Source organism: Polypterus senegalus, chromosome 16, assembly GCF_016835505.1.
Source record: "Polypterus senegalus isolate Bchr_013 chromosome 16, ASM1683550v1, whole genome shotgun sequence".
NCBI lineage: Eukaryota > Metazoa > Chordata > Cladistia > Polypteriformes > Polypteridae > Polypterus > Polypterus senegalus.
The window spans coordinates 67,327,463-67,354,962 of record NC_053169.1 but is presented as its reverse complement, the minus strand read 5'-3'; the positions used below and the strand labels follow the sequence as shown (position 1 = coordinate 67,354,962).

General features: G+C 38.6%; 1 protein-coding gene across 2 annotated transcripts in view; it reads right to left on the bottom strand.

Annotated features, from left to right (window-relative positions):
* The window catches only part of LOC120516911 (serine/threonine-protein phosphatase 4 regulatory subunit 3B), a 164,351-nt gene that overhangs the window by 14,439 nt on the left and 122,412 nt on the right, over nucleotides 1-27,500 (bottom strand). For both annotated transcript variants that reach the window (XM_039738923.1, XM_039738924.1), the window contains 4 exons: nucleotides 16,368-16,409; nucleotides 11,693-11,851; nucleotides 11,302-11,471; nucleotides 6,173-6,312 (listed from right to left, as the gene is read on the bottom strand). In XM_039738923.1, the coding sequence (XP_039594857.1) occupies nucleotides 6,173-6,312; nucleotides 11,302-11,471; nucleotides 11,693-11,851; nucleotides 16,368-16,409 (511 nt within the window). The remainder of the gene's footprint in view (nucleotides 1-6,172; nucleotides 6,313-11,301; nucleotides 11,472-11,692; nucleotides 11,852-16,367; nucleotides 16,410-27,500) is intronic.

The following is a 27,500-nucleotide window of genomic DNA, read 5'->3' as shown; positions in this document are numbered from 1 at the left end:
ATAAAATGTAGTCGATAAGTTATTAAACAGTAAAACATTAACGTTTTAAGAAGTACAGGTACATTGAGCACTACTGGAGTGGTTGCGGGTAAACTACATTTTAAAGACGGTGTAACAGAACAGGTAAGTAGTACTAACAGCAGCTAAAATGTATATGGATCATCTCTCTGTAGTTGATCCCTTTTGAAAGGCGCTGCACGACGGCTGGGGTATAGAAATTACATTTTCTATGTGAACGTCCAAATTTCTGCCTCTGGTAATGTGCCTTACCGGCATTTAAAGAAAATTAGTTTTGTGACCTTTGCAGTGTTAAGAGAGAAAGGCTTTGGTTTGGGATAAAAGGAAAAAAGGTGTAAAGAAAGGAAACTTGCCTTTTTCTTTTATATAGTATAGAGGGATGCGTTCGCTGACTATATGAGCGCCTTTTGGGGACAGTCGCGGTGGGTCTTGTGTAGACTGGCGAGACGCCCCTGCCATTAATCGGCTGTGATGGCACTGTCAGTCCTCCACTCCTGTGCGTGTCTTCATAATCCGAGCTGACGACCTCATAATCGTATACGAGCAAAAGAAAGTGCGAATCGCCTTAATAATAGTTTGCCGCAATGTAGAAAAGGGGTCCCGTGTTTGCACTTGTCTGGGCTATAGCTCAGGGGGAGGATGAAAAAAATTAAAAGTGCTCACTTTGACTTAAGGCAAAAGCGCAGTCAGCATCTCAAAGGCCGGCACAGCTATGCGCGTGCCGGCTGCTCGACTTTCGCTGGGCAGGAGACCCCATTTTTTGCAGACTCGTTCACGTGATCAAAAGTCTCAGTGCTCTTTGGAGGTCATTCATATATATATAGTAAAATACCCGCGCCGCGCAGCGGAGAAGTAATGTGTTAAAGAAGTAATGAAAAAGGAAACATTTTAATAATAACGTAACATGATTGATATTGTCATGAGTGTTGATGTTATATATATATATATATATATATATATATATATGCCTGCCTGAATAAGTCACCCTTGCTTTGCTCTTACTTTTTTACCGCTCATTTAATCATGGCTAGTGGCAGAAAAATTATAAAATGGAAGGAGGATTACACTGAGTATGGCTTTACCAAAACAATTGTTGATGGCGAATCGATTATTCATAAAGCTTGAATTGGTGATCTGTTTTTCTGTGTTAACCTCATATTTTTTCATACTTCTTCTCAAACCAAAGGGGGTGCGAGGGTAAAATGAATTGAGAAGAAAAGGAAACATTTTAAAAATAACATAACACGATTGTCAATGTAACCTTTTGTAAGTAGTGCCTGGAGGATTCAGTGTGGAGAAACTCTAGAGACAGCGTGTGTATTAACTTGTGGATTTTTCTGTGAGTATTTGGTGGCAGTGTGACGAAGTTGCTTCGGAAGATGGCGTTAGCCGCAGAGCTCAGCTCAGAGTGAAATGAGGTGAATGGGAGGGGAGAGGATGACGTCACTCCTCCACCCGCCTTAACTGTCAATCCCCACAAACACAGTCTCTCGGAATTTGCATAAGCACAGCCTTTGACCAGCAATTTCAACTTAGTTAGAAAGTGAACAAAACTGTCGTTTATACCCTCGCGCCCCTCTCATTAAACTTGTATCCCGCATTAGCCGTGGGCATGACAAACGCCAGCGGCAGCCTGTCTATGAAAATTTAAACTTTAGTTTTACAACGTGCTTTGTTTCTAAAGTAGCTGCAGGCATGAATATGCTTGTACAATATGTGTCACTCGCTCGCTTCTTATTGTTTCGCTGCCTTCTCAATTGTATAAAGCATGTTTTCTTCAGCGCTTTTTTGAGCTCTTCCTGGTTTTCTACGTAATGTGTTGACAGTCAGTTCACGTGCTGATGTCACACGAAACTCCGACCCCCCCACGGCCATCGAGCTCAACTCCATTACAGTATATGGAGAAAAATAGCTTCCATTTATGACCATTACGCGTAGAATTTTGAAATGAAACCTGCCCAACTTTTGTAAGTAAGCTGTAAGGAATGAGCCTGCCAAATTTCAACCTTCTACCTACACGGGAAGTTGGAGAATTCGTGATGACTCAGTGAGTCAGTCAGTGAGGGCTTTGCCTTTTATTAGTATATATTTTTCTTAAAATATGTTCTGACCTTCATCTAAGTTTAAATAATGAAAACACTAGGTTCTAACTAATATCCCACAAATTATTATGCTGTTCTTGTACATACTGAACACATCAGTCAAACATTCAAAGTGTAAGTTGGAAAATAATATGTAAACCCTTTGGCTACCAAATTCAAGTCAGGAGTTTTTGAACCTGCAGCCCAATCAGTGAAACAAGATTGGAGGTGCAATTTAGAGCTACTTAAAGTATAAAAAAAACCATTCACCGTTTGCTATTCCAAAGTATCTGCTAATGTGAAAGCATGCCTCCATAAAAAAAGATCTATAATCAAGAACTGCAGGTTTGCATAGCGCTGCTTAAAGTAATCTACACTAATAAAAGGCTAAGCCTCACTGACTGACTGACTCACTCATCACTAATTCTCCAACGTCCCGTATAGGTAGAAGGCTGAAATTTGGCAGGCTGATTCCTTACAGCTTACTTACAAAAGTTAAGCAGGTTTCATTTCGAAATTCTACACGTAATGGTCATAATGGTCAACAACGTCCGCCATGTTGACCTTTCTTATTTATGGCCCCATCTTCTCGAAATTTGGTAGGCGGCTTCCCTGCACTAACCGAAACCAATGTACGTACTTATTTCGGTGGTATGATGCCACTGTCGGCGGCCATATTGAACTTTTCAACAGTCTGTGTTACTTATGGGCCCATCTTCAAGAAATTTGGTACACGGGTTCCAAGCGCTAACTGAATCCTACTTACGTACATATATACGTCCATAGCCTGCAGCTCGGTCACCGTGTGAAGCGGCGTTGGGTTCCCCATCCCAACGTCTCCCACGTTGTTGGCTGCCTGCCTATATAAGGCCGTCCGTCGCTCCAGTCTCTACATTCCCTTCCTTGCCTCGCCACGGGATTCACGTCTCCTACTGATAACTACAGCCTTTTTGTTTAATCCACGGCATCTCCGCTGTTTTATTGTTTGTTTATTACAATCGAGATGATCACTATCGATCTAAGAACTATCACTTACCGAGTGGTTTCCATGCCCGGAGATACCACCTACCCTTTTTCATTCTCTTTGTTACATATTGCACGGCCATATCAGGCTCACTCTTGATATAAAGAGGAACATTGTATCTTATGTATTGAATGACTGGGACAGGTTCAAGGTGTGGACTGATGACGGTACAGGAGATAATTATACTACACAGGAGCACTATAAGAGTGAAATGCTTAAGCCCTTCACCTATGGTTCTGCATGTGAATTGATGGCTACCGCTGAATTGTTCGGTTGTTGCTTTCAAGTGTACCGAAATGGCCAAATATTTTACACCTTTCGACAACCGCCAATGCCTCTTAAACATCTTAGATTCATAGGTGACGATTTCAGTAGTGGACACTTTGATGTTTATGAATGTTTAAACTCTCAAAAGCTGGATGTGAAGTTATCAGTGAAACCGGTTGTATGCTTACAACTCTTGACAGATGCCGAATGTCACTTCAATACAACAAATCCTGCAAATACTGTCATAATTGAAACAAACCATGAAACTCAAAGCGATTATGACTGCAACAATCCAAGCTGTGAGATTTGAGACAAGATTACTGATCACATGGCCTGTAAGTTGTATGCTCAAGAGTAAGCTCAACGCACAGCTTGGTCATATTACAACCGGAGGGCCGAACTCACAATGTGGTATACAAAGAGATCCTTAACAAATAATTATTGGTATATTTTCCCTCAGTTTAAAAAGGTTTAATTTTCTTCTTAATAAAAATTTTAAATTTTAAGGCAGTACTTTGCCGCTGCGAAGCGCGGGTATTTTGCTAGTATATATCTATCTCTAGAGATGCTCAATTGGGTTTAAGTCAGGGCTCTGGCTGAGCCATTCAAAAACAGTCACAGAGTTGTTGTGAAGCCACTCCTTCGTTATTTTAGCTGTGTGCTTAGGGTCATTGTCTTGTTGGAAGGTAAACCTTTGGCCCAGTCTGAGGTCCTTAGCACTCTGGAGAAGGTTTGTGTCCAGGATATGCCTGTACTTGGCCGGATTCATCTCTCCGTCATTTGTAACCAGTTTTTCTGTCCCTGCAGCTGAAAAACACCCCCAACAGCATGATGCTGCCACTGCCATGCTTCACTGTGGGGACTGTATTGGACAAGTTATGAGCAGTGCCTGGTTGTCTCCACACATACCGCTTAGAATTAAGGCCAAAAAGTTCTATCTTGGTCTCATCAGACCAGAGAATCTCATTTCTCACCATCTCAGAGTCCTTCAGGTGTCTTTTAGCAAACTCCATGCGGGCTGTCATGTGTCTTGCACTGAGGAGAGGCTTCCGACAGGCCACTCTGCCATAAAGCCCTGACTGGTGGAGGGCTGCAGCGATGGTGGACTTTCTACAATTTTCTCCCATCTCCTGACTGCATCTCTGGAGCTCAGCCAAAGTGATCTTTGGGTTCTGCTTTACCTCTCTCACCAAGGCTCTTCTCCCCCGGTAGCTCAGCTTGGCCGGACAGCCAGCTCTAGGAAGGGTTCTGGTTGTCCCAAACGTCTTCCATTTAAGGATTATGGAGGCCACTGTGCTCTTGGGAACCTTAAGTGCAGCAGAAATATTTTTGTAACCTTGGCCAGATCTGTGCCTTCCCAGAATTCTGTCTCTGAGCTCTTCTGGCAGTCCCCTTTGGCCTCATGATTCTCATTTGCTCTGACATGCATTGTGAGCTGTAAGGTCTTATATAGACAGGTGTGTGGCTTTCCTAATCAAGTCCAATCAGTATAATCAAACACAGCTGGACTCAAATGAAGGTGATCTCAAGGATGATCAGTAGAAATGGAAAGCACCTGAGTTAAATATATGAGTGTCACAGCAAAGGGTCTGAATACTTAGGACCATGTGATATTTCAGTTTTTCTTTTTTAATAAATCTGCAACAATTTCAATTTCTTTGTCTGTCAATATGGGGTGCTGTGTGTAAATTAATGAGGAAAAAAATAATTTAAATGATTTTAGCAAATGGCTGCAATATAACAGAGGGAAAAACTGAAGGAGTCTGAACACTTTCTGTACCCACTGTGTATATATATATATATATATATATATATATATGTAAGTATGTGTCTCTCTATATATATATGACAGCAACACTCATAAACGTGACAAAACAATTACATTGACAATCATGTTGTTATTTTCAAAATGTTTCCTTTTTTCCCATTACTTCTTTAACACACTACTTCTCCGCTGCGAAGCACAGGTATTTTGCTAGTTACAAATAATTTAGATATGAATCAATTTATTTGTTAATCAATTTTAAGTTAGACAAACTATATAAAAATTGATATGATTTAGTACTCCCTAGAAGTGGATGCCCAGCCAATGTAAATCAAAGGGCACAATGCAGAGTGTTTAAGCGAGGTACAAATAAAGGAACCTAAGGTCTATAGCAGGGCACTAAGGAAGTATGCTTCTAAACCCCCCCCAAAAAAACCCATATTGCACACCTGATATATAATACACACCAAAGACCACCATGACACTCCAATATGCTACTGGGAAAATGTTTTGTGGACTGATGAAACTAAGGATGAACTGATTGGCAAGAATATGCAGCAGTACAAATAGCATTAAAAATGGCAGTGCATGCTAACATAAAAACAATGTCCCAATATTGACATACGATAGGGAGTTTCATGATATGTAGCTGTATGTCTGCCTATGGGCCTGGACAGCTTGCCATAATCAAAGGGAAAAAATGGGATCCTGCAGGACTAGGTCAGGGCAGCTGTTCACCAGCTGAAGATCGGTAAAAGAATTAACCTAAACGTCCAAGTAAGATTACTATAGAATAGCCTAGATATAACATAGGTCAGATCACATTTTTATAACTAATTAAGGCAGAAAACCAAGTCACTCCAAAGAGTTTACATACTTTTTGCCACTGTATACTATGTCAGTAAATATTACAAAAATGCACTTACTATATATGATATATATGTGCTTTGCTAGGTAATGTTAAGAAATTTAAATGTAGCAGAATAAAGCAGGGGGAAAAAATAGTTGTACACATACCTGCTTAGTCTCTGGCTCTGTCTGTCCTTTTCCTGCTCATATTTAGACTTCAGTCCTTTAAATGTTTGAACATACTCAATTGATTCTAGTACTTCAGAGAAGTTGTCAACTATGTGGGCAGTGAGAGATTTAATATCCTCCTAGAAGAAAAAGTAAAATTAAGACTAAGAACATTTTTGTTTTAAATAAAAGATCACTTAGTTGAGGCATTATGAGTATAATACATGGTGTAACAGTCTTCTCACAAACACTCTATTAGGATACATTACATTTCAAAAAACCATTATATATCATACTGCAAGCAGTGGGTAAATACAAAATTTGGAAAGAACAGGAATTATTAAATATATGAATTTTCATGCAGAAAAAACTGTCTTGCCACTTAAATACAAAAATATAGGTTACTTTCTGCACTTTTTTCATACAAACTACTATTTTACACAAAAGCAATGTTCCAAATCACCAATTTGATTAAGCATGCAGTGAAATTCAATGTTAATAACCTCCACCATTTCCTAACAGCTTCATACGCCTACAGAATACTCTGAAATTCACTGACAAAAAGCTTTTGTTGCCTTATTGATCCAATACTTGCTCACCAACAGTAAGAACTGACATTGAAAACCATGTGCCCTAGCAAAAAGTAACATGATTAAGCATCGAGGACTTTAGTTTCACACAGTGAAACTTATAATGCATGTTTCCTATGCTACAACATACACCCAAAAGCAAGGCAAACATAATTTTGAGCCAGCTTAAGGATGTCAAGTAGCTTCATTAAGATTCAACTTGTTTATAGAAAAACAGAAATGTTACAATTCAATTAATAAAACAAGGATTCTAAGTTGTTTTGTTTTTGCTCTTTTATTTAATATAAAATTTTATTTTTAGGGTTAAGTTTTCCATTTTCACTGAACTAGATGGATTTCAGATACATGAGTATATATGCCATATTGCCAATGTGAAATAAGGACTGAACTTAGTAATTGCTGGTTTTGTAACTACTATACTGAAAATAGGTGGCAAGAGCAGGGAGGACAGTCAAACCTAGGGAGATGAGGCATCTTAACATTATGACCAACATTTTATTTTTTATTATGATGAAAATAATCGGAGATTGCTAATTACAATGAATTCTCTTGCAAAAGAAAGATACTCAGCAAAAAAAGAAACGTCCTCTGACATTCAACTGTTTTTACTTTCAGTAAACTTAATGTGTAAATATTTGATATGAGTCAACACCATAAGACAAACTAAAAATGTTTCACAATGTGTCCCTGAATGAAGGGAGGCTCAAAATCAAAAGTACCAGTCAGTATCTGGTGTGGCCACCAGCTGCTTGAAGTACTGCAGTGCATCTCCTCCTCATGGACTGGACCAGATTTGTCAGTTCTTGCTGTGAGATGTTACCCCACTCTTCCACCAAGGCACCTGCAAGTTCCTGGACATTTCTGGGGGGAATGGCCCTAGCCCTCACCCTGTGATCCAACAGGTCCCAGACGTGCTCAATGGGATTGAGATCCGGGTGATGTCTGGTAAGGACCTGCCTTACAACAGGCCTACAAGCCCTCAGTCCAGCCTCTCTTAGCCGATTGCGGACAGTCTGAGCACTGATGGAGGGATTGTGTGTTCCTGGTGTGACTCGGGCAGTAGTTGTGGCCATCCTGTACCTGTCACGCAGGTGTGATATTCGGATGTACCGATCCTGTGCAGGTGTTGTTACACGTGATCTTCCAGTGCGAGGATGATCAGCTGTCCTTCCTGTCTCCCTGTAGCGCTGTCTTAGGCGTCTCACAGTGCGGACATGGCAATTTATTGCCCTAGCCACATCAGCAGTCCTCATGCCTCCCTGCAGCATGCCTAATGCACGTTCACACAGATGAGCAGGGACCCTGGACATCTTTCTTTGGGTGTTTTTCATAGTCGGTAGACAAGTCTCTTTAGTGTCCTGTGTTTTTAGAACTGTGACCTTAAATGCCTACTTTCTGTAAGCTGTTAAGGTCTTAACGACCATTCCACAGGTGCATGTTAATTAATTGATTATGGTTAATTGAACATGCATGGAAAACATTGTTTAAAACCTTTACAATGAAGATCTGTAAAGTTATTTAGATTTTTAAAACATTATTGTTGAAATACACAGTCCTGAAAAAGGGACGTTTCTTTTTTTGCCGAGTATATATACCACAAAATAACTCAATAAGTCAGAAATTATCTCATCCGAGATTCACACCCTTAATTCAATCTTTAAATTTTTTTTTTTTAATGTACTTTATTAATTCCCGATGAGTCTTTTTCACAACTTCTGGTGGTCACAGCACAGGGCTATGAATTGTGTAGTGCCCCTGTACCAAATTTCTCAAAGGCTCAATTGAACAAGATACTTTCTGGCATTAACAGGATTTACACCAGCAACCTTCCAGATACCAGCACAGATCTTTACCCTCAATACAAGCAACAATGTTTTTATTCTCAGGTGCCCCAGAGTATAATGTGAATGTAAAACACAAACCTGTATGGCTGCAAAAACTCATTGTCATAATCGATAATAGATTAAAAACATTGGCAATGATCACTTTCATCAATTAGTTGATTACATCATTAACCCTGCAAATGCTTCACTACTTCATTCAGTTGTAAACACATTTTAAAAAAGTAGAATGGTAAAATAAGTGCCAGAAAATGTAAGATTTCATTGTATGTGCAATGTAAGATTTCCAGAATTTAGGAGCATTTTCTCTTAAAGCAGAAAAAAAAGCTTAGGTTGTAAAATGTGTAGGGGTCTGACCTCGTATGGCAAGACATCACAACAGTGATGCACAAATATATGAATAGTAAACATAACGTTTCAGGCTCTATGGAGGATGAAGACTTGCCTTCATCATAGGAAGTTGTATATGAACGGAATGCTTCCAAGGCTAGGCATAATGACTACTTTCGATTTGAACGAAGGTGCAAAAGTGCTTTTATTTAAAAAATGGCAAAACCAAACAACAGTGTTCAAAATAAATAGTTCAGTGCTTCTAAAAGTCATTAAATAAATCTATTAAAAACCAGCGAAAAGATGGAGGTTAAAATCCTGTGAATAAATTCATAAAAACGAGGTTAAAATACTATGGCTGGAAGCAGTCCTTCAATTTTATCTGCATTTATCTGCTGGCAGCTCCCCAGCTTCTCCCATCCAGGCTTTGCACCAGGGGAGTCACCCTACCTGCAGCTGACCTTCTCTGCCTGCTGGTTTGTTCACCTTCCAGACCCTGGCTCCAGCGGGCTCCACCAGACTGTGACTTGGGCTCCCCAGCGACCAGGGTGCTCACGCTGGGGATTTCACCTCCCAAGTCCCAGACTCCTGCGACCTTATGCAGCAAGCCAACCACCTTCCAGTGATTAGTGCTCCTCCAAAGCGCTCAGCAGGAGCGACCACTTCTAGCTGCCCCCGAGTGTCGGCCTAGCACTCCGGAGGGGCTCTCTTTAGAGCTGCCTGCTCTCTCTAGCGAGAGCCTGCCATCTACCGCTCACTCACGCTTGCATGCACTGGCTTTCAGCTTCCTGCTGCTTTCTCCTATAACCTCCATCCACTTTTCTTTTATTCTCTCCCCTCCACATTCACGCTCCTACTATACATAATGGGGATGTGGCGATTAGCAGTTTCCGGTTTCAATTACAGACACGGTTCATTCCCCACCTGTGCACATAAGCAAGGAAATGCCAGCCTCACAAAGCAACCGAGAACCGTTCTAGCCACACTGCCACACCCCCTCTCTCTAAGACACATGTGTGGCGATTTATTTAAAACTGGCCTTTTCTTCTGAGCCATGGACCTGCTATACCACAGACACACACACACACACAAAAAAAGACTAATGATGATGCAAAAATATATACATTTTCAGTTAAAATAAACTTGGCATATTACATAGCAAAGGAAGAACTGAGTTTCACACAATTGAAACCACTTGTTTTGCTGCAAAAGGAAAATAGTTACTGTACATTTCCCCCAACATATAACAATGATGTTGGTTATGCTGAACTAATTTCAAACATTACTGCAGACTTACAAAGAAAAACAAAGTCATATTGGGGCAACAGTTTAATGCTTTGCCAGTAAACAGTCTTTTTAACTGAAACTGGAAAAATTTCAAATTACATGTTTAATTTTGAAGTGTTAGTTTAAAGTAATTCTGAATACATAAGCCAAGCTGCAAGTTAAGCTTATTTTTCATAAACAGTTTTTAAGGAAATTTTGTGAAATTGTGTGTTCATTCCACAACCAGAAGAGGTGCTAAAAGTTTCATTTCTATTTATTACTAGTTATTTTCAATGTATTATATAAATGTTGTACAAAAACCTATTTGTTTAAAATATCTGCAAGTAATTAAAAAAATTAAAAATGTATACAAACCTGTTTATTTGGTGAAATGTGCACTGTGTTTAATTTCAAATGCATTTTTTCCAATCCAACTAATCAATTAATCAACAAAACAATTGCCAAATTAATCAATCATGACAATAATCATCAGTTACAGCCCTACCAACCACAAAAACATACTTCTCCTACAAAAAGGCAAAGCTGACAGTATTCTATTCACATTCATGTTTACACACCAGCCATGATCCAACAGTCACTCATGCAGAAGACTCTTAAGAGGTCCTCTGAGCAATAAACTCCTGTCAGAAACTTAAAAGCACATGGAAATTATACTGGAAATTATATTGGTGCATTTGTTGATCACCAGTAACTTAGTAAATGCTCTGAGTGGCCTGCCCTGATATAAAATGTGATTTACAGGGTGCACTTTTTTTTTTTTTTATAAATGCCAAAATAATGAATAATTGGCTATTCTAAAGTTTAGACGATAAATATATTTGCTGTACTTGCACAATTACATAAAACAGCTTTTTTAATAAACGTTTATAAATATTTATGTAATATTATTTTAAAATTTATAATTTGATAATATTAAAGGCTAAACATAGACTCCAATTAGAATCAGAACAGTTTGATGGACAGATTAATTCAATTCCAAATGGCTTATTATGCTACAGGTTTCAAAGAAAATCAAATAGAAAAAAAATGTGGTGAAGCAAAAATACAAATCAACAAATATTTAGAAAAATGTAAAACTTACCACCCTAATGAACTCAAAGAGTTCAATAACAGCTGAATTGAGAAGATTGTACCTTGTGCCATTGTCTAACAATGCATTTATGACTGGCTCAAATAAGTTGCCTTTAATAATATATCTGTTATAAAACTCATCTTTCAGTCCAACAATTCTCCTCATAAAACGGAGGGCACCTGTTGAGTGGATTAAAAATAAAACAAAGTTTAAAACATGAACTAAATAAATAATGCATGCAATAGCACTATTTACTGAGAAGCTAAGAATGTTTGTTTAATCCATTCAGCAAACCCCCTTTATTTGCTTTGAAATGCAAAAAACATGCCTTATTTTACCAGTGATAGAAACTTTAAAACATTTTTATTTTGGTAAAAGTATTTACAACTGAAAAACTTACACAAAGCCAAGAAAGTGTGCTTAGAGTTCATCAGAACCAGAACTCTCCTCAGTAGATCTCTATTCATGATGTAATTTTTAATATGATAAGTATGATGTTCAACACAAAACGTTAGCAGCTCCAGAATTAAGGCAAGTAGCTGAGCTGTCTGGAAATTATCTGTATATTTAAAAAAAAGAATGAAAAAATAATAATTACAAGTGCAATACTAAAAAGTCTGAATGATATACAGTACACCATTCATATTCCTAAACACACATAAGCGGAGAGTAATTCATATTTGTAAAAGTTCTCCAGAAAAGGAGATTCACAGAGTGCATACATATATTAGTGTAGACATTCAAATACTGATAGAAAATACACATTAAAATTTGCAAAGCTTAAATTTTCAACATATTTAATGTATAAGAATAAATCAGCTGATGAACTCAGGCTGTTTAAAATGTAACTATATTTATTGTTACACTGAATCATTCAAATTAATAATCCATCTTTGGTTTTTAAAAAAAAAAGTTACATTTTACAGGCCAGAGGAAATAAATTACATCAACACTACTACAAACAAGAGATGTGCTAAAACTATGTTTTTTGCAGAAAATTCATTGTCAATACTAATGGCTTAGTGTTGTTATTCAGAAGCTGTGTATACTGGTTAGAATATTGGCAAATATAGTAATTAAAAACCAAAGCTTCTCTGAGAGATCCTTAGAATTCTCCAAAGTTTTTTCACAAAGACAAACTATTTTTTGTGAGACATTACTATAATAAAAGTCAACCTGTGAGCCATGTTTCACAGAAATTAATTACTAATTAAAAGATGGTCTAATCACTTCAAGAGTTTAGTTATAACCAGGAAATCACCACTTAAGAGGAGAAAACAAGTTTTCAGATTAGACAGATGCAGAGAGTGCTATCATATGCTGAATATTTTTGAAAAAACAGATATAATAAAGTAGCACTACAATAACTTTTACATTTCAAAATCTAGCATTGAAGTGGGTACTTGTACAAGATGGCATTTTTAATTATTTTAGCAAGAAAGAAAAAATTATTTTACACCAATTTTAAAGCACATGATTTCTTAATCCTTTATAATGTTACTTGTGAGATGGTCATTGAAATGCTGTAGCGTTATTACAAAAATTACAACCAGGTCTAAATTCTCCAAACTGTAGTAGAAAAAGACTTAACACAATACTACATTAAAACAAAAATCACACAGCCCTGGATTACTCTTAACACTAGAATTACCAGAGCCTACGAAAAAACTCGTAATTCCGTCCCACCTTAAATTGCTTCTTAAATCCCTTCACACCTTTCCGCCAGCGTCCTTTGTCTTCTAAATGTGCTGATAAAGAGAATCTAGGAAGCAGCCGGCTATTCCATCCCCCCACCAATTTAGAACGTGCACGAACATCTCCCAGCTCATGCCTTGATTGAGTATCTGGGAGTGAAGTGGAGTTTTAGAGTGGAAATAATAGATCGTTATTTGGAACACACGCATTTCATGTCTGTTCCGTTTCTACAGTAATCTGTGTAAACACATTGTTAAAACAGAAACGTATTTTATATTCTACTAGTAGATGACAAAATGTAGGCATAAACTATATAATGTATGAAGCCTGAAGTCCAAATAGCAAAGAAACATTTTCACAAGAATAACACAATTGCGCTTTTATTCAAAAATATAACTGCAGAAACAAAAAGCAGCCTTAACATGCGACATTGACAGCCATTTATTGTAACTGCCTCCGTGGTTGAATAGAATCAGTTCCCGCTTGGGAATCAAAAGCTCAAGAGTTCGATCCTGCGCCACTCCGTTTTGAGAAGTAAACTGCTCTTAGTCTTACTATTTTAGAATAAAAGTATACATTTGATTTCAGTCTGTAACAGCCGGTGCAATTTATGATCCTTGTAAAGGTTAGCTTTTTTTAATTCACTTTTCATTCTCTCAGTCGCGTTCAGAATCAATCCATACAACCCCATCTGACACGGCTGATTTCACTAAAGACGCGCTTTAGCTGTGCAGTATACCACGATGCATACTAACTAAAATACTAAAATATCATCGCACTAATGCAATATAATTTGAAAACGAACAGCGTCAGATCGGGTGTGAATTTAAGCAGGAAAACTGGAAATTCTCTGATGCGGGACCTTCCCCCAGGGAAGAAAGTACAGTGTCAGGTGCTCATTCAGTGTAATAGGAACCATAGCACTGAAAGGTGTGTGCACTGCAACAAGTACACGTGTCGTAAATGTAGGAAGGACGGTCCTTAGGTGTGTGGGAACTGTTAATATTTGAATGTGATGATTTTATATAACACGGAATGAAAATCAGCACTTCTTAGTATTGCACCATGCAAGATGTCGTATCAATCGCCTACTGTAACTTGCTTTTTTTTTTTCTTCGGTTATACAGGTAGTCTTGAATAAAAGTGCACTTGTTTTGTTTGCGAAATGAAGTGTCTGTGTGCACTTTTCGTGGCATTACACGTGTATTTTTTGAGCATGCCCGTTTGAGCATGCTCAAACACAGGAACATATGTTGGTGTAAAAGTATAACAAAACAACGAGCAGATGGGGAGTGTCTGATGATTGCATATAGCGCCGAAGTTACTGCTCTTTACCATTCTCTCCTCTGCATGTCCTGGAGTACAAAAGAAACAGCAACATGCAGGGACTGGCAGGAACACTCAATAAAACTGAATAAAAAGAAAATCAAGTGACGGTGAGATACGAAGAAGGCAGCTTCGCCAGCGTCTGTGTGTCAGAACCCTTTGGGGGGGGGGCGTTAGTATGCATCGTGGTACAACGCAGAGCTATAGCGCGTCTGTATTCTGTTTCTTTTGTTATAATAAACTGCTGTCAATGTCGCATGTTAAGGGGGCTTTTTGTTTTTGCAGTTATATTTTTGAATAAAAGCGCAATTGTGTTATTCTTGTGAAAATGTTTCTTTGCTATTTGGACTTCAGGCTTCATACATTATATAGTTTATGCCTACATTTTGTCATCTACTAGTAGAATATAAAAAACGTTTGTTTTAACAATGTGTTTACACAGATTATTGTAAGCGGAACAGACGAAATGAACAGATTTCATCTAAAATTACTCAAGGCATGAGCGGGAGAAGTTCGATCTTCTAAATTGGTGGGGGGATGGAATAGCCGGCTGCTCCTAGCTTCTCTTTATCAGCACATTTAGAGAACAAAGGACGCTGGCGAAGAGGTGTGAAGGGATTTAAGAAACAATTTAAGGTGGGACGGAATTACGAGTTTTTTCGTAGGCTCTGGTAATTCTAGTGTTAAGGCTCTGCTAACTTCAGATTCTTGCCTCAAAAAAGATAATGCATACTGTAAAGATTCATTGCTAGAAGCCCATGCCAAGATGCTAAATGTTTTCCATCAAATGTTTTGGAATGGGACGGCTTATTCTAGAAAGTGAGTTAATATATGTTTAAGTCATATCAATCTGGGCTTTACTCACATACTTACATATTTTTTTATAAAATATGTACAGTATGTTTCTGGTTAGGGCGGCACGGTGGCGCAGTGGTAGCGCTGCTGCCTCGCAGTTAGGAGACCTGGGTTCACTTCCCGGGTCCTCCCTGCGTGGAGTTTGCATGTTCTCCCTGTGTCTGCGTGGGTTTCCTCCGGGTACTCTGGTTTCCTCCCACAGTCCAAAGACATGCAGGTTAGGTGCATTGGTGATTCTAAATTGTCCCTAGTGTGTGCTTGGTGTTTGTGTGTGTCCTGCGGTGGGTTGGCACCCTGCCCAGGATTGGTTCCTGCCTTGTGCCCTGTGTTGGCAGGGATTGGCAAACTTGAAATTTGCTATTTGTTCTTAAGTCAATAATACTTTTAAAATAAAAATCATGCTTCGAGTACTCAAAAGTGTCACATGCCATGTTATATTACCTTCTGTTTAAAACTTCAAACAAACAAAAACACACACAACAACGATGGTAATATACACTTTGTTCCTTCAAAGAGACTTGACAGTATTTTAAAATAAACAAAAATGCATGTGAACATTCTCATTTATCAATTGGTAGAATATTATTTTAAAAATTGTTAAGAGCAAGTATGATGTTATTGATGAAACTTGTGAACTTAACATAAGCAGAATGAGAAGAAGAAATACCTTTCATAGTTTTCCATAATAATGTATTACATTTCCATTTTATTATTTAGCGCCTTGAAAATGGGAAAGGTGCTATATAAATAAAAAGTATTATTATTATTGCTTCCTATTCTGTACTTGATTTTTTAAAGAGCACTCAAACTGAAGTAAAGTCCTTGCTTTGTGTGCAATTAATGGAATAAAATAAAAATCAACTTAAATAATGTTTCCTACACTGACAAGCAGCCAATAAAACTCACTTAACTTGAATGCCATCACAGAGTGATTTTTTTTTATATTACTACACAAGTAAATTGAATGAATGTCGCTCACTCATTTGCAGTTGATACTGTACTATGACTATTAAGAACAACAAAAGGACAAGCAGCATTTTAAAAGAATGAACTTTACCTTGCATAATTCATATTTTAGTTTGTCAATTACTACAGTATGCCCAGAAATGAAGTATACCATTTCAAAAAGTGTAATACTCTGGTTAAAGAGTAACTTTCTTCTTAAATAATGTGTATAAAAAACAAAAACTAGTACTTACCAGGACAAACTGGACTAATCTTGTTGGTTCCAACTACTGCATCTAATGAACAAATGCAAGATGGTAACAAATAAAGGACCATTTTAAAACACAAAGAAAACAGTAAGATAACAAAACCAAGGTTTTGCACTAGTAGTAGAATCCCCCCCATACCCCACTCCCCCAAAAATAAGCAGTTAAGTTTGTCTATTAACGCTGAAAACAAACAGGGAAACCAAACTGATTTAAAAAAAAAAAAAACCCTGCTAAGAACATTTAAAAAATGTCATTTCCTTTTATTTTTATTATATTATAGGACAAAGCAGCCAGTATTTCTGAAGCTACTACAAATTAAGTAGCAGTAAATTAAGACGGCATAATTTAGCACAATACTAATTTATTACAGTTTGTTCTGTTTACTTCTGCTACAATCTCTAGGAGAATAAGATAACCACAGAGACTTCATATCTATGAGACTGTTTAGACCTTCTCCTGGTGAATGGCTTAAAAGCATAACAATCCAAGATGAATTTCAAAGAAACCCATGCTCCACTGATAATAAACCTCATCAAAAGTAACTGGACATGGACTAGGAATTCATGCTTTCATCCAAAAAAAAAAGAATCAATATATGATTATTTAGACATATACTGAGATTGTGATTTAAACTGCAATTTGCAAGTATTAAAGTCACCTTTTTGTGTTGCATCTTCAAGGATAAAAGCAAATGATGGCATAATGATCACTAATCAAAAGTTTTTTAAATAACAAAAACTTAAATTATTGAACACTCTGAACCACAGAGAGACTAAATTACTTTCTATGATGCATTTTCTAAATAGCTTAAAATAAATAAAAAATGAATTGGCTAACAAAACAAAAATAAAAACAAGAAGTGGTCTATTTTTTCACATCCCTACACCACAATGGGTGCCTCATTTCTTAAAGAATTATCTGGGAAATGGGAAACAGTATTTAAAGTTACATGTTGTTACTGTTCTTATTATAATAACTAGCAGAATACCCGCGCTTCGCAGTGGAGAAGTAGTATGTTAAAGAAGTTATAAAAAAAGAAAAATTTTAAAAATAACGTAACACGATTGTTAATGTAATTGTTTTGTCATTGATATGAGTGCTGTTGTCATAGCTATCTATCTATCTATCTATCTATAAATACCCGTGCTTCGCAGCAGATAAGTAAAAAGAAAAGGAAACATTTTAACATGTGTACATATATACACACACACACACACATATATACTATGGGGTGCCAAACAGGCAAATACATTGATTTTCTGAATATATAAAGTCGGCGTCAAGAATATATAAATCAAAACTTGAATATATAAAGTCAGCGTCGGTATATATAAAGTCAAAACTTTTTTCTGAATATATGAAGTCAAAACTTGAATATATAAAGTCATCGCTCGAATATATAAAGTCATCGCTCGAATATATAAAGTCAAAACTTGAATATATGAAGTCAGCGTCGGTATATATAAAGTCAAACTTGTTTCTGAATATATAAAGTCAAAACCTGAATATATAAAGTCAGCGTCGGAATTTATAAAGTAACTAGCAAAATACCTGCGCTTCGCAGCGGTGAAATACTGAAGGGAATGATTACTTGATCAGTAAACAAAGTATAAAATACCTATAAAATAAGTATAACAATCGTAATAAACGAACAATAAAACTGCGGAGAACCCGTGGATTAAATAAAAAGGCTGCTAATTCGGCGAAGCAAAGAAAAACGACGGCCTTATATGGCGTTTGTTTATAAAACAGCGGAGAAGCTATGTAAAGGCTGCTTGACAAAAAAAACAGCGCAGCGGCTTATATGGGCAGGCAGTCAGTGAAAGAAGGGAAGCAATAAATAACTCTAATCGTAATAAAGGAAAAAAAAATAGCGGAGAGTCTGCGGATTAAATAAAGGAAATGGGTATTTGAACAGTAAAGTAAGTCTAAAATAGCTACACAATGACTGTAACAATCGTAACAAATGAACAATAAAATAGAAGAGAACCCGTGAATTAAATAAAACGGTTGCTTCGTTGGTGAAGCAAAGAAAAAGGACTTTCTTATATGTCGTTCATTTTTAAACAAGTGCAGAAGCTGTGAGAAAGCTGCTTCCTTGGCGAAGGTCGAAGCGAAAGAAGACACCGCAGTGAACACAGAAGAGAACCCGTGGATTAAATAAAACCTACACAATACCTATAAAAATCGTAATAAATGAACAATGAAACAGCGGAGAACCCGTGGATTAAATAAAAAGGCTGCTTCGTTGGCAAGGAAAAAGGACTTTCTTATATATCGTTCGTTTATAAAACAGTGCAGAAGCTGTGAGAAAGCTGCTTCCTTCGCAAAGTAAGGAAACGACTGAAGAGACCGCAGGGACGCAGTAAGTGTTCGGCAAGGCAGCTGAAGCGCTGCATTATGAGATCTGTAGTTTATTGTGTTACCAGCGCTTCATATCCCCGGGCCATTAATAACAATAATACAGTATATAAAATGATCTTGCGGGCCGGATATAACTACACGCGGGGCCGGATGTGGCCTGCGGGCCTCGAGTTTGACACATATGGACTAAAAGAACTTGAAAAGATATATTTTTTTAGTACATGAGCCAGCGTGCTATTGTGGTTTTGCCTGCATGCCTCAATAAGTCATCCTCCTCGCTCTTACTTTTTACCGTTCATCTAATGAATACACTGAGTATGGCTTTTCTGAAAACAATCATTGATGGCCGAATAAAGTATCCATTATTCGAGTATGTAGATCGGGTACACATATATATATATATATATATATATATACACACACATATATATATATATATATATATATATATATATATATATATATATATATATATATATATATACACATATATATATATATATATATACATATATATATATATATATATATACACATATATATATATATATATATATATATATATATACCAGAGGCGAGCGAAGTGTCTTAAAGAAGCTATGAAAAGGGAACATTTTAAAAATAGCATTAACATGACTGTCAATATACAGTAATTGTTTTGTGACTTTCACCGAGTGTTGCTGTCATCAAGGATTTGATTATCATTATTTCTTTCAATCAGGTTAGTATTTGTAGGATGTGTTGTGTTCAAGTTACATTCCGTGTTTGTCAATCGTTGTAAAGATGACAGGTTTCATTCATCGATTCGTTTCTTACTGCATCAATAAACAGCTCATCTTCTTCTTTATCTGAGACCCGACACACTGCATCCACGGGTTTTTTTTTTTTTTACACTGTATTCCTTCAGCGGGACATTGACTTTTTCCACCGTGTGCTTTGTTTCCACAGTAGCTGCATTTATGAATATACTTGTATGTATCAGACGCTTCATATTTTTTTGCTGCCTTTTCAATTGTGTAATTCGTTTTTTGATCAGCGCTCTATGGAACTGTTGCTTTTTGACTGTGCATTGCGTCAGTTCACGTGAGCCGCTCGGTGTACATGCATCGAAGTTTCCCAGCTGTGCTGGTGCCATGTCGTGCTATGTCCATGGCTGTATCTAATGTTACGAAGTCCGGCACTTAAAACTTTCTCTCGCAGTTTCGCTGAGTTTGTGCCAAGCACCACCCTGACCATCTCATCTTCCTCTCCATAAGCACAGTCCTTCACCCGTGAATATTTTCCCGTGGCAGTTTGCTATTGGATTGCGCTGACGGACTGGCCTTATATGGGTAGGCACTAAATTACAAACGCCAGCGGCAGCCTGTCTATGAACTTCATTTAAAGTTTAGGTTTACATTGTGCTTTGTTTCCGAAGTAGCAGAACTCATGAATATGGTTGTATATGTCACTTTCGCTTCGCTTCTTATTATTTAGCTGCCTTCTCAATTATATAATGCATGTTTTCTTCAGCGCTTTTTGGGCCTCTTCCTGGTTTTCTACGTACTGCGTGATTACGTGGAAGGCGCGATGATGTCACATGAAACTCCGCACCCACGGGTTTCAAGCTCATCTCCATTACAGTAAATGGAGAAAAACAACTTCCAGTTATGACCATTACGCGTAGAATTTCGATATGAAACCTGCCCAACTTTTGTAAGGAAGCACCCTACCAAATTTCAGCCTTCTACCTACACGGGAGGGAAGTGAGTGAGTGAGTGCGTGCTTTGCCGTTTATTAGTATAGATTCCTGATTATATAAAGTCAACATCGGAGTATATAAACTCATTCCTGAAACTCAGGTTTTGACTTTATATATTCATAAACAAGTTTTGACTTTATATATTCGGGAATGACTTTATATATACAAGTTTGACTTTATATAGTTAAATTTAGTCATCATTGCATACATTTTTCTTCACCATAGAAATTTAAAGACTAAATTCAACTTCCATTCCTACCAAAGATATTTCTGGCAACTAAATAGAACCTACTTATATCCAAATTCGAGCTATTGAGCTGTCGCCTGCAAGTCTGAATAAGTCACCCTCGCTTCGCTCTTACTTTTTTACCGTTCATTTAATCATGGCTAGTGGCGGAAAAATTATAAAATGGAAGGAGGATTACACTGAGTATGGCTTTACCAAAACAATTATTGATGGCGAATAAAGTATCGATTATTCATAAAGCTTCAATTGGTGATCTGTTTTTCTGTGTTAACCTCATATTTTTTCATACTCCTTCTCAAACCAAGGGGGTGCGAGGGTAAAATGAATCGGGAAGCGCTGATCAATGTAATTGGTGTACCAGGAAATCATGCATTGACAGACGTTCCCCTTGGATTGGAATGCAAAGTGTGATTAAATGCATATTTTTTAATGTGTTATGGAGCACATGCATCGAAGCTTCTCAGCTGTGCCTATGCTAAGAAAAGGAAACATTTTAAAAATAACTTAACACGATTGTCAATGTAACCTTTTGTAAGTAGTGCCTGGAGGTTTCAGAGTGTGTAGAAACTCTAGAGACAGCGTGTGTATTAACTTGTGGATTTTTCTGTGAGTATTTGGTGGCAGCGTAACAAAGTCGCTTCCGTAAGACTGCGTCAGCTGTGGAGCGGAGCTTAGCTCAGAGCGAAATGAGGTGAATGGGGGGGAGATGATGACGTGACTCCCCCACCCGCCTTAACTGTCAATCCCCACAAACACAGTCTCTCGGAATTTGCATAAGCACAGCCCTTCACCTGCAATTTTAACTTAGTTACAAAGTGATCAAAACTCTCGTTTATATCCTGCGTCCTCTCATTAAACTTGTATCCCGCATTACCCGTGGGCATGACAAAACCTTCTTCAAAGGTTCAGTTCCACTGCTTTGAATATGTTAGATCTGTTTGTGGTTACAACAACTAGATGCTACAGTTAACACCACTTTCCAGCCTAGAACAATGTTTTGTCCTGAATAATCCACTTGGAAATGCATTGCTTGTAAGCACGAACCTTTCATTTCAAATGTCACTGATTTAGTGTACTGTATAAAGTATATAAAGTAAGGCTCGATCATCCTGCCTGATCACAGGTCTATAGTTGATGAATAGTATTCTAGTATTGTAAAGTGAGATTCAACTTTTACCATTCTGTTTTCTAAACAAGGGATGGCATATTGTGAGAAGCAACTGTGCAAAAGCCAGCTTGTAGCTCTGGTTGAGTTTGTCTGTTAATTTCTGATCTTACTTTGCTGACAGTATATAGGGCAGCAGTCTTTTGTTAAGTAATATATGACATGTCTATAATTTTATATCTCAACGTTTTCTCATACTGTATGATATAACAATTGAAAGCATACGGGTATTGCAGTTTACTTTGGCACAGCTGTACTCTTGACTATATCATTTTTATTTGCTTTTGTTCAATGAATTCATTGTAGTGTTCTATGTGTTGTATGAGATACTGATATAAACTGTTTCTCCACATCATGTAGCAACTGTTCAACCTCCAGATGATCTACGTCTATGCACAATCAAATCCAAAGTACTGCCAAATGGCAGAAATTTATTTTTTTTCCCAGTATCATCACCAACATGCCCCACCCTCTGTTGTTTTCATCAGCAGAATAAACATATTAACCTACTCCGTCATCTCATAAAGCACAAACTTCGTTAGGCTACTATCCAAAAACTGCAAAGGGACTGATAAAGGAGGCTTCTCATTGGTCAGTCTTAACAGAAGTTTTATAATTTTGTCTTTTTATATTACTTCTATATTAATTTACTTTGAAATCTAATTAAGTTTCAGTTTACTTTCATCAAGATTTTACCTTTATTTCAGTTTTTATTTCACTACGACATTTCTATTTTACTTTCATATATATTAGCTTCAGTTTTAGCTTAAAAAATTATGATATGGTTAAAGAGTTATTATGGAGTGAAGTTTTATGCCACAATCAGACAGAACTGTCACTTAATGGATCTGGATATAATATTAGTTTGTTAGAAGAAACATACAGGTGTGTCCTGCTAAAAACAAAACCAGATTCTGAATATAAACAATTTTATAACTTAAAAATATTTTGTATTTTTTGGTCATTTGTGCCAAAAAGCTGGCTTTGTAGTGAGTTCTGCAAAAATTTGGGAAAGTATGTGAACTTCGCCAAAATTCATGAAATACATAGAAGTCAACAGGGAAGGAGGAACTGGAGAGTTTTGAATGGATTATAATGGTGCAAAGGTCTGTAAAGTGTCCATGAGTCCTAGGGAAAAGTCAGTCAACAATGCTAGATTGATTATGATAGTCAAATATGTGATTTGGGCTGTGAGACAGCAGTGCTAAGCTTTGTGCCACAGTGACTGAAACAACAAAAGACACAGATGGAGGGAATACCATCAATAAAATAGACAAACAGGCAATAAATAAATAAAATACAAAACATGCACTCAGAGTTCCACTCTTTTTGGCTATGCCACAAAGTGGTAGCATAGGACTGGCTTGTTTTATTGTTTGATGTTGCTCTGGGCAGTTGTTTCCAATTTATCTGTGGAAATGCTTTTATCAAGAAGAAATGCCACATAAATAGAAGTAAATCTTTTGCATTTATTATTTCACAGCATGTCCTGTATTTTCTAATGAGGTCTCCTTTAAGGTTATTTTGGTGTCCAACCGGGAATATGGCTAATTTGCAATTTACTTTAGCATTATTTTTTTAAATGCACCAGGAATGGAAATTCAGCAATTTGCTAATTTAACTTTTATGGCTTTGGGTACTGGGTATAACGTTAAACTGCATCCAGTCCTGCAAGTAGTCTTCCAGCTTGCTGGAAAACCATGGGGGGTTGGTGGCAGGATTAGACACACACTTCACCCAGCTATGAGACAATAGAAAGGACTCCTCCTTTCTGCTCTCTGCTGCAGCCGCCCATAGGAAGGGTGCTTGCATTATGAAGGAGATGGGGGAAAGCCCCATCCCTGGAAGAGTCAAAACCGTTGGAGAGCCAATGTGGTTAGGCCTCGGGGATCAGAAATGCTGTGGTGCACAGGCGTTGCCTGCCACACAGCAGCCCTTGGGTCCCAATTTGAGTCAGCCCATCCAGGAAGGTGCATGGCGTGGAATGTCTTGTCTGTCCGGCATGATGATCATCTTTCTCTCCTGTTGGAGGAGCTACATAAGCTCCGCATTTCTGTGGCTGCACTCTCTGAGGTGGTCGGAAGGATTGGTGGCGCCAGTGTTCGGCAGCCTCACATCTGTCAGTGTGCCCCAGGGCAGCTGTGGCTACATAGTAGCTTATCATCATCAGCGTATGAATGTGTGTGTGAATGGGTGAATGAGTGTTGTGTTGTAAAGCGCCTAGGGGGGTTCTTGAACTCTAGTTAGGCGCTATATCAAATACAGGCCATTTACCATTTACAAACCTAGGACTGGCCAGATCTCTGTATATTGGTACACCTTTTATTGGAGTGGCTGTCATACTCGGGGAGTAGATGATGAAGTAGCAGATTGGCTTCTTCTGATGGTGTCCGATGTCACTCCTTTCAAAGAGCTAATTATGAGACTCAGATTATGGCACTCTCTGGGTGCCTTGTTTGCTGTCTCAGTGTATGATCTGACAACGGTGAGTGATGTCTCAGTGAGGGCGACATTTTGTTCGCAGCTTCGCTTGATGATGGATGCCCGTGAGGTGATAATCCTCTGGTCATGGGGGACTTCAATGCAGCACTGGCACTGACAGGGCTGGTGACTGTGGTGAAAGTGGCTCCATGTTCCTTCACTTTGTAAAAGGACAGGGGCTACAAATTGCTAGATCCTGGTTCCAGCACTCTGAGCTGCATCATTGGACTTGGTACTCCAATGCTGATGGTGCGGTGAAGGGGATCACAACCTTGTGGGCAGAAGCTGGAGACTCTTACAAAACTGCAAGGTCTACAGAAGTGCCCACTTTGTGAATTCTGACCACAGACTTATTGTTGCTGCTTGGACAATCCGGCTTTGGTCCATTAGGTTACCACCTACTAAGAAAATGAGGCTGGACCTAGCCAGACTCCAAGATCAGGCCGTTTTTGATGACTGTGAACACAGATTGTGTAAGGAACTTACAGATTTGGGTATGACTGCAAATCCTAATGTGATGTGGGAGACCTTTCATTACAAGACCCTGAAGGTTGTGTTGGTGTTACTGGTGTTCCCAGAAGGTGGTGTTTCATGTTGCAGGGTACTCTGGATATCATCAAGAGGAGTCATAGCAAACAGCTTGATGGCAACTCCAGTCTGTACTGGGAATTGAAAAGGACGGGTGCAAGGGCTCCGAGGGCGGATAAAGAGGCATTTGTTAGAGGAATCTGTGAGCAAGTGACACACCATCTATGGTCTAGTGACCCATGTCCTGCTTACCAAGGAATCAAAGCTTTTTGCACATCCAAATCTGTTCCTTGAAGGGTCGCAGTTAAGGCAGGCAATGGAACAGTCCTTACAGAAGACACTGCAGTTGTGACCCGTTGGGCTGGCTACTTTGAGCAGCTGTTTAAAGCTGATACTCCAGCTAGGACATTGGATGTCTCTGGGTCCACGGTTGTTGAGGCTGATTCTCCAATTAGCTGTGAACCACCCCAATCTCAATGAGAATGCACAGGTGGTGAACCAGCTGAGGGTAGGGAAGGCTGCAGGGATCTGCAGTATCTAGGGTAACCTTCACCAGGCTGGTGGTAAGGCTGTCCTCCTGGCATTGCAAGCAATCTTTGCTTCCATTTGGGAGACTGGCATCATCCCAACTGACTGGAAAACAGGACTTGTCATTCCTATCAGGAAAGGGAAGGATGATTGCCTGGACTGCGGCAACGACAGGGGGATAACACTGCTCAATGTGCTGGGTAAGGTCCTAGGGTCGTCCTCAATAAGAGCCAGGATCACCTGCTCACCAGCAGTCTGGTTTTACGTCCAAGAAGTCCATCATTGACTGAATCCTGGCAAATATGAATACCGGCAGAGTATCTTTGCAGCCTCTGTCGATTTTCGTTAAGGCATTTGACTCAGTTGATCGAGCTGCTCTGTGGGACATGCTGAAACTTTATGGGATCCCCTCAAAGCTGCTGGGTATTATGGCTAGCCTGTACAATGGTATTGTGAGTGCTGTGCAGAGTGGAAGCAGAACCTCTGCGTTCGTCCTAGTTGATTCTGGGGTTCATCAGGGGTGTGTTCTTGCTTCTACTCTGTTCAATGTTTGCATGGACTGGGTGCTGAGCAAGGTTGTGGGGTCCAGCGGCTGTGTGGCATCTGTTGGCAAAGACAGATTCACTGAGCTTAACTTTGTCAATGATGCTGTGATCTTTGTGGAGTCAATGTAGGCTCTGATCGGGGCTCTTCATCGACTGAGCGAGGAGTCTGAGTGTCTGGGCTGGCGAGTGTCCTGGATAAAAACCAAGATCCAGCTACTGTGTCTCCTCAGAGAATCCGTGGGTACCGCTGGTTTGACACTGTTGAATAAGCGGTTGCTCATGGAGTCCTGAGTGAGGCACATTTTGTGATGTTGCAATTGAATTGTGATGGTGCACCAGTTACTGCACTATGGCCATATTGTGATTCCCCGAGGGTGATCTGACTCACAGGATCCTCATTGTTGAGGACCCGAGTTGCTGGACCAGGCCAAGCCCACGTAACACCTGGCTGAGGCAGATAGAGGGTCATTTCTGGAGGGTGAGACTGGACTTTGTGTCTGCCTGGGGGGTTACCCACCAAGATCCCAAGCTATTTTGTCACGTGGTGGGTGCGGCAACACACTGTACCAGTGCATGCTCCCCAAGCTGACCTCATGTGACCTGCTTTAGGACTCATTTTTATCTTTTTACGTTTGGCAACGACCTTACAGCAATAAACAGTCGCTTGCTGGTGAGTGGAATAGCTTGATGAATTATTGATGGGAAATAATACTGCACAGGACTGTCAAACATGATACATCATTTTTTCCTCATCTGCTTGTGACCCAAGGATAGCCACACTGGTAACGATCATAAGAGTAAGAATACATGAAAATTCTGCACATGGCTGCTACAATTTAGTGATGCAAACATCAGCTGTGTTTGGAAGTAAATGCTTACCTAAGCTGACTATATGGGAAATTTCCAGGAAAATTTGTTAAAAAAGGTCATTGGTGGACACCAATGTAACTAACTTTTTTTTTTTTTTGAAACCAGGGGCTAGTATTATGTCACTGGGTTTCCTTACTTATGAATATGCTGAATACAACTACACTTCACTAGGGCTAGGTATTAGCACTGATGTCCTGATTAGATTTTGATTCACAATGTCCCAATTCAATACCAATTTTACCTTGATGGAATTAGAATGCACTGATAACTGAAGTGCTAGCGTTTTTAGAGATTATATATATACACACACACACACACATATATATATATACACAAACCGGATTCCAAAGAAGTTGGGACACTAAACAAATTGTGAATAAAAACTGAATGCAATGATGTGGAGATGGCAAATGTCAATATTTTATTTGTAATAGAACGTAGATGACAGATCGAACGTTTAATCTGAGTAAATGTATCATTTTAAAGGAAAAAATATGTTGATTCAAAATTTCACGGTGTCAACAAATCCCAAAAAAGTTGGGACAAGTAGCAATAAGAGGCTGGAAAAAGTAAATTTGAGCATAACGAAGAGCTGGAAGACCAATAAACACTAATTAGGTCAATTGGCAACATGATTGGGTATAAAAAG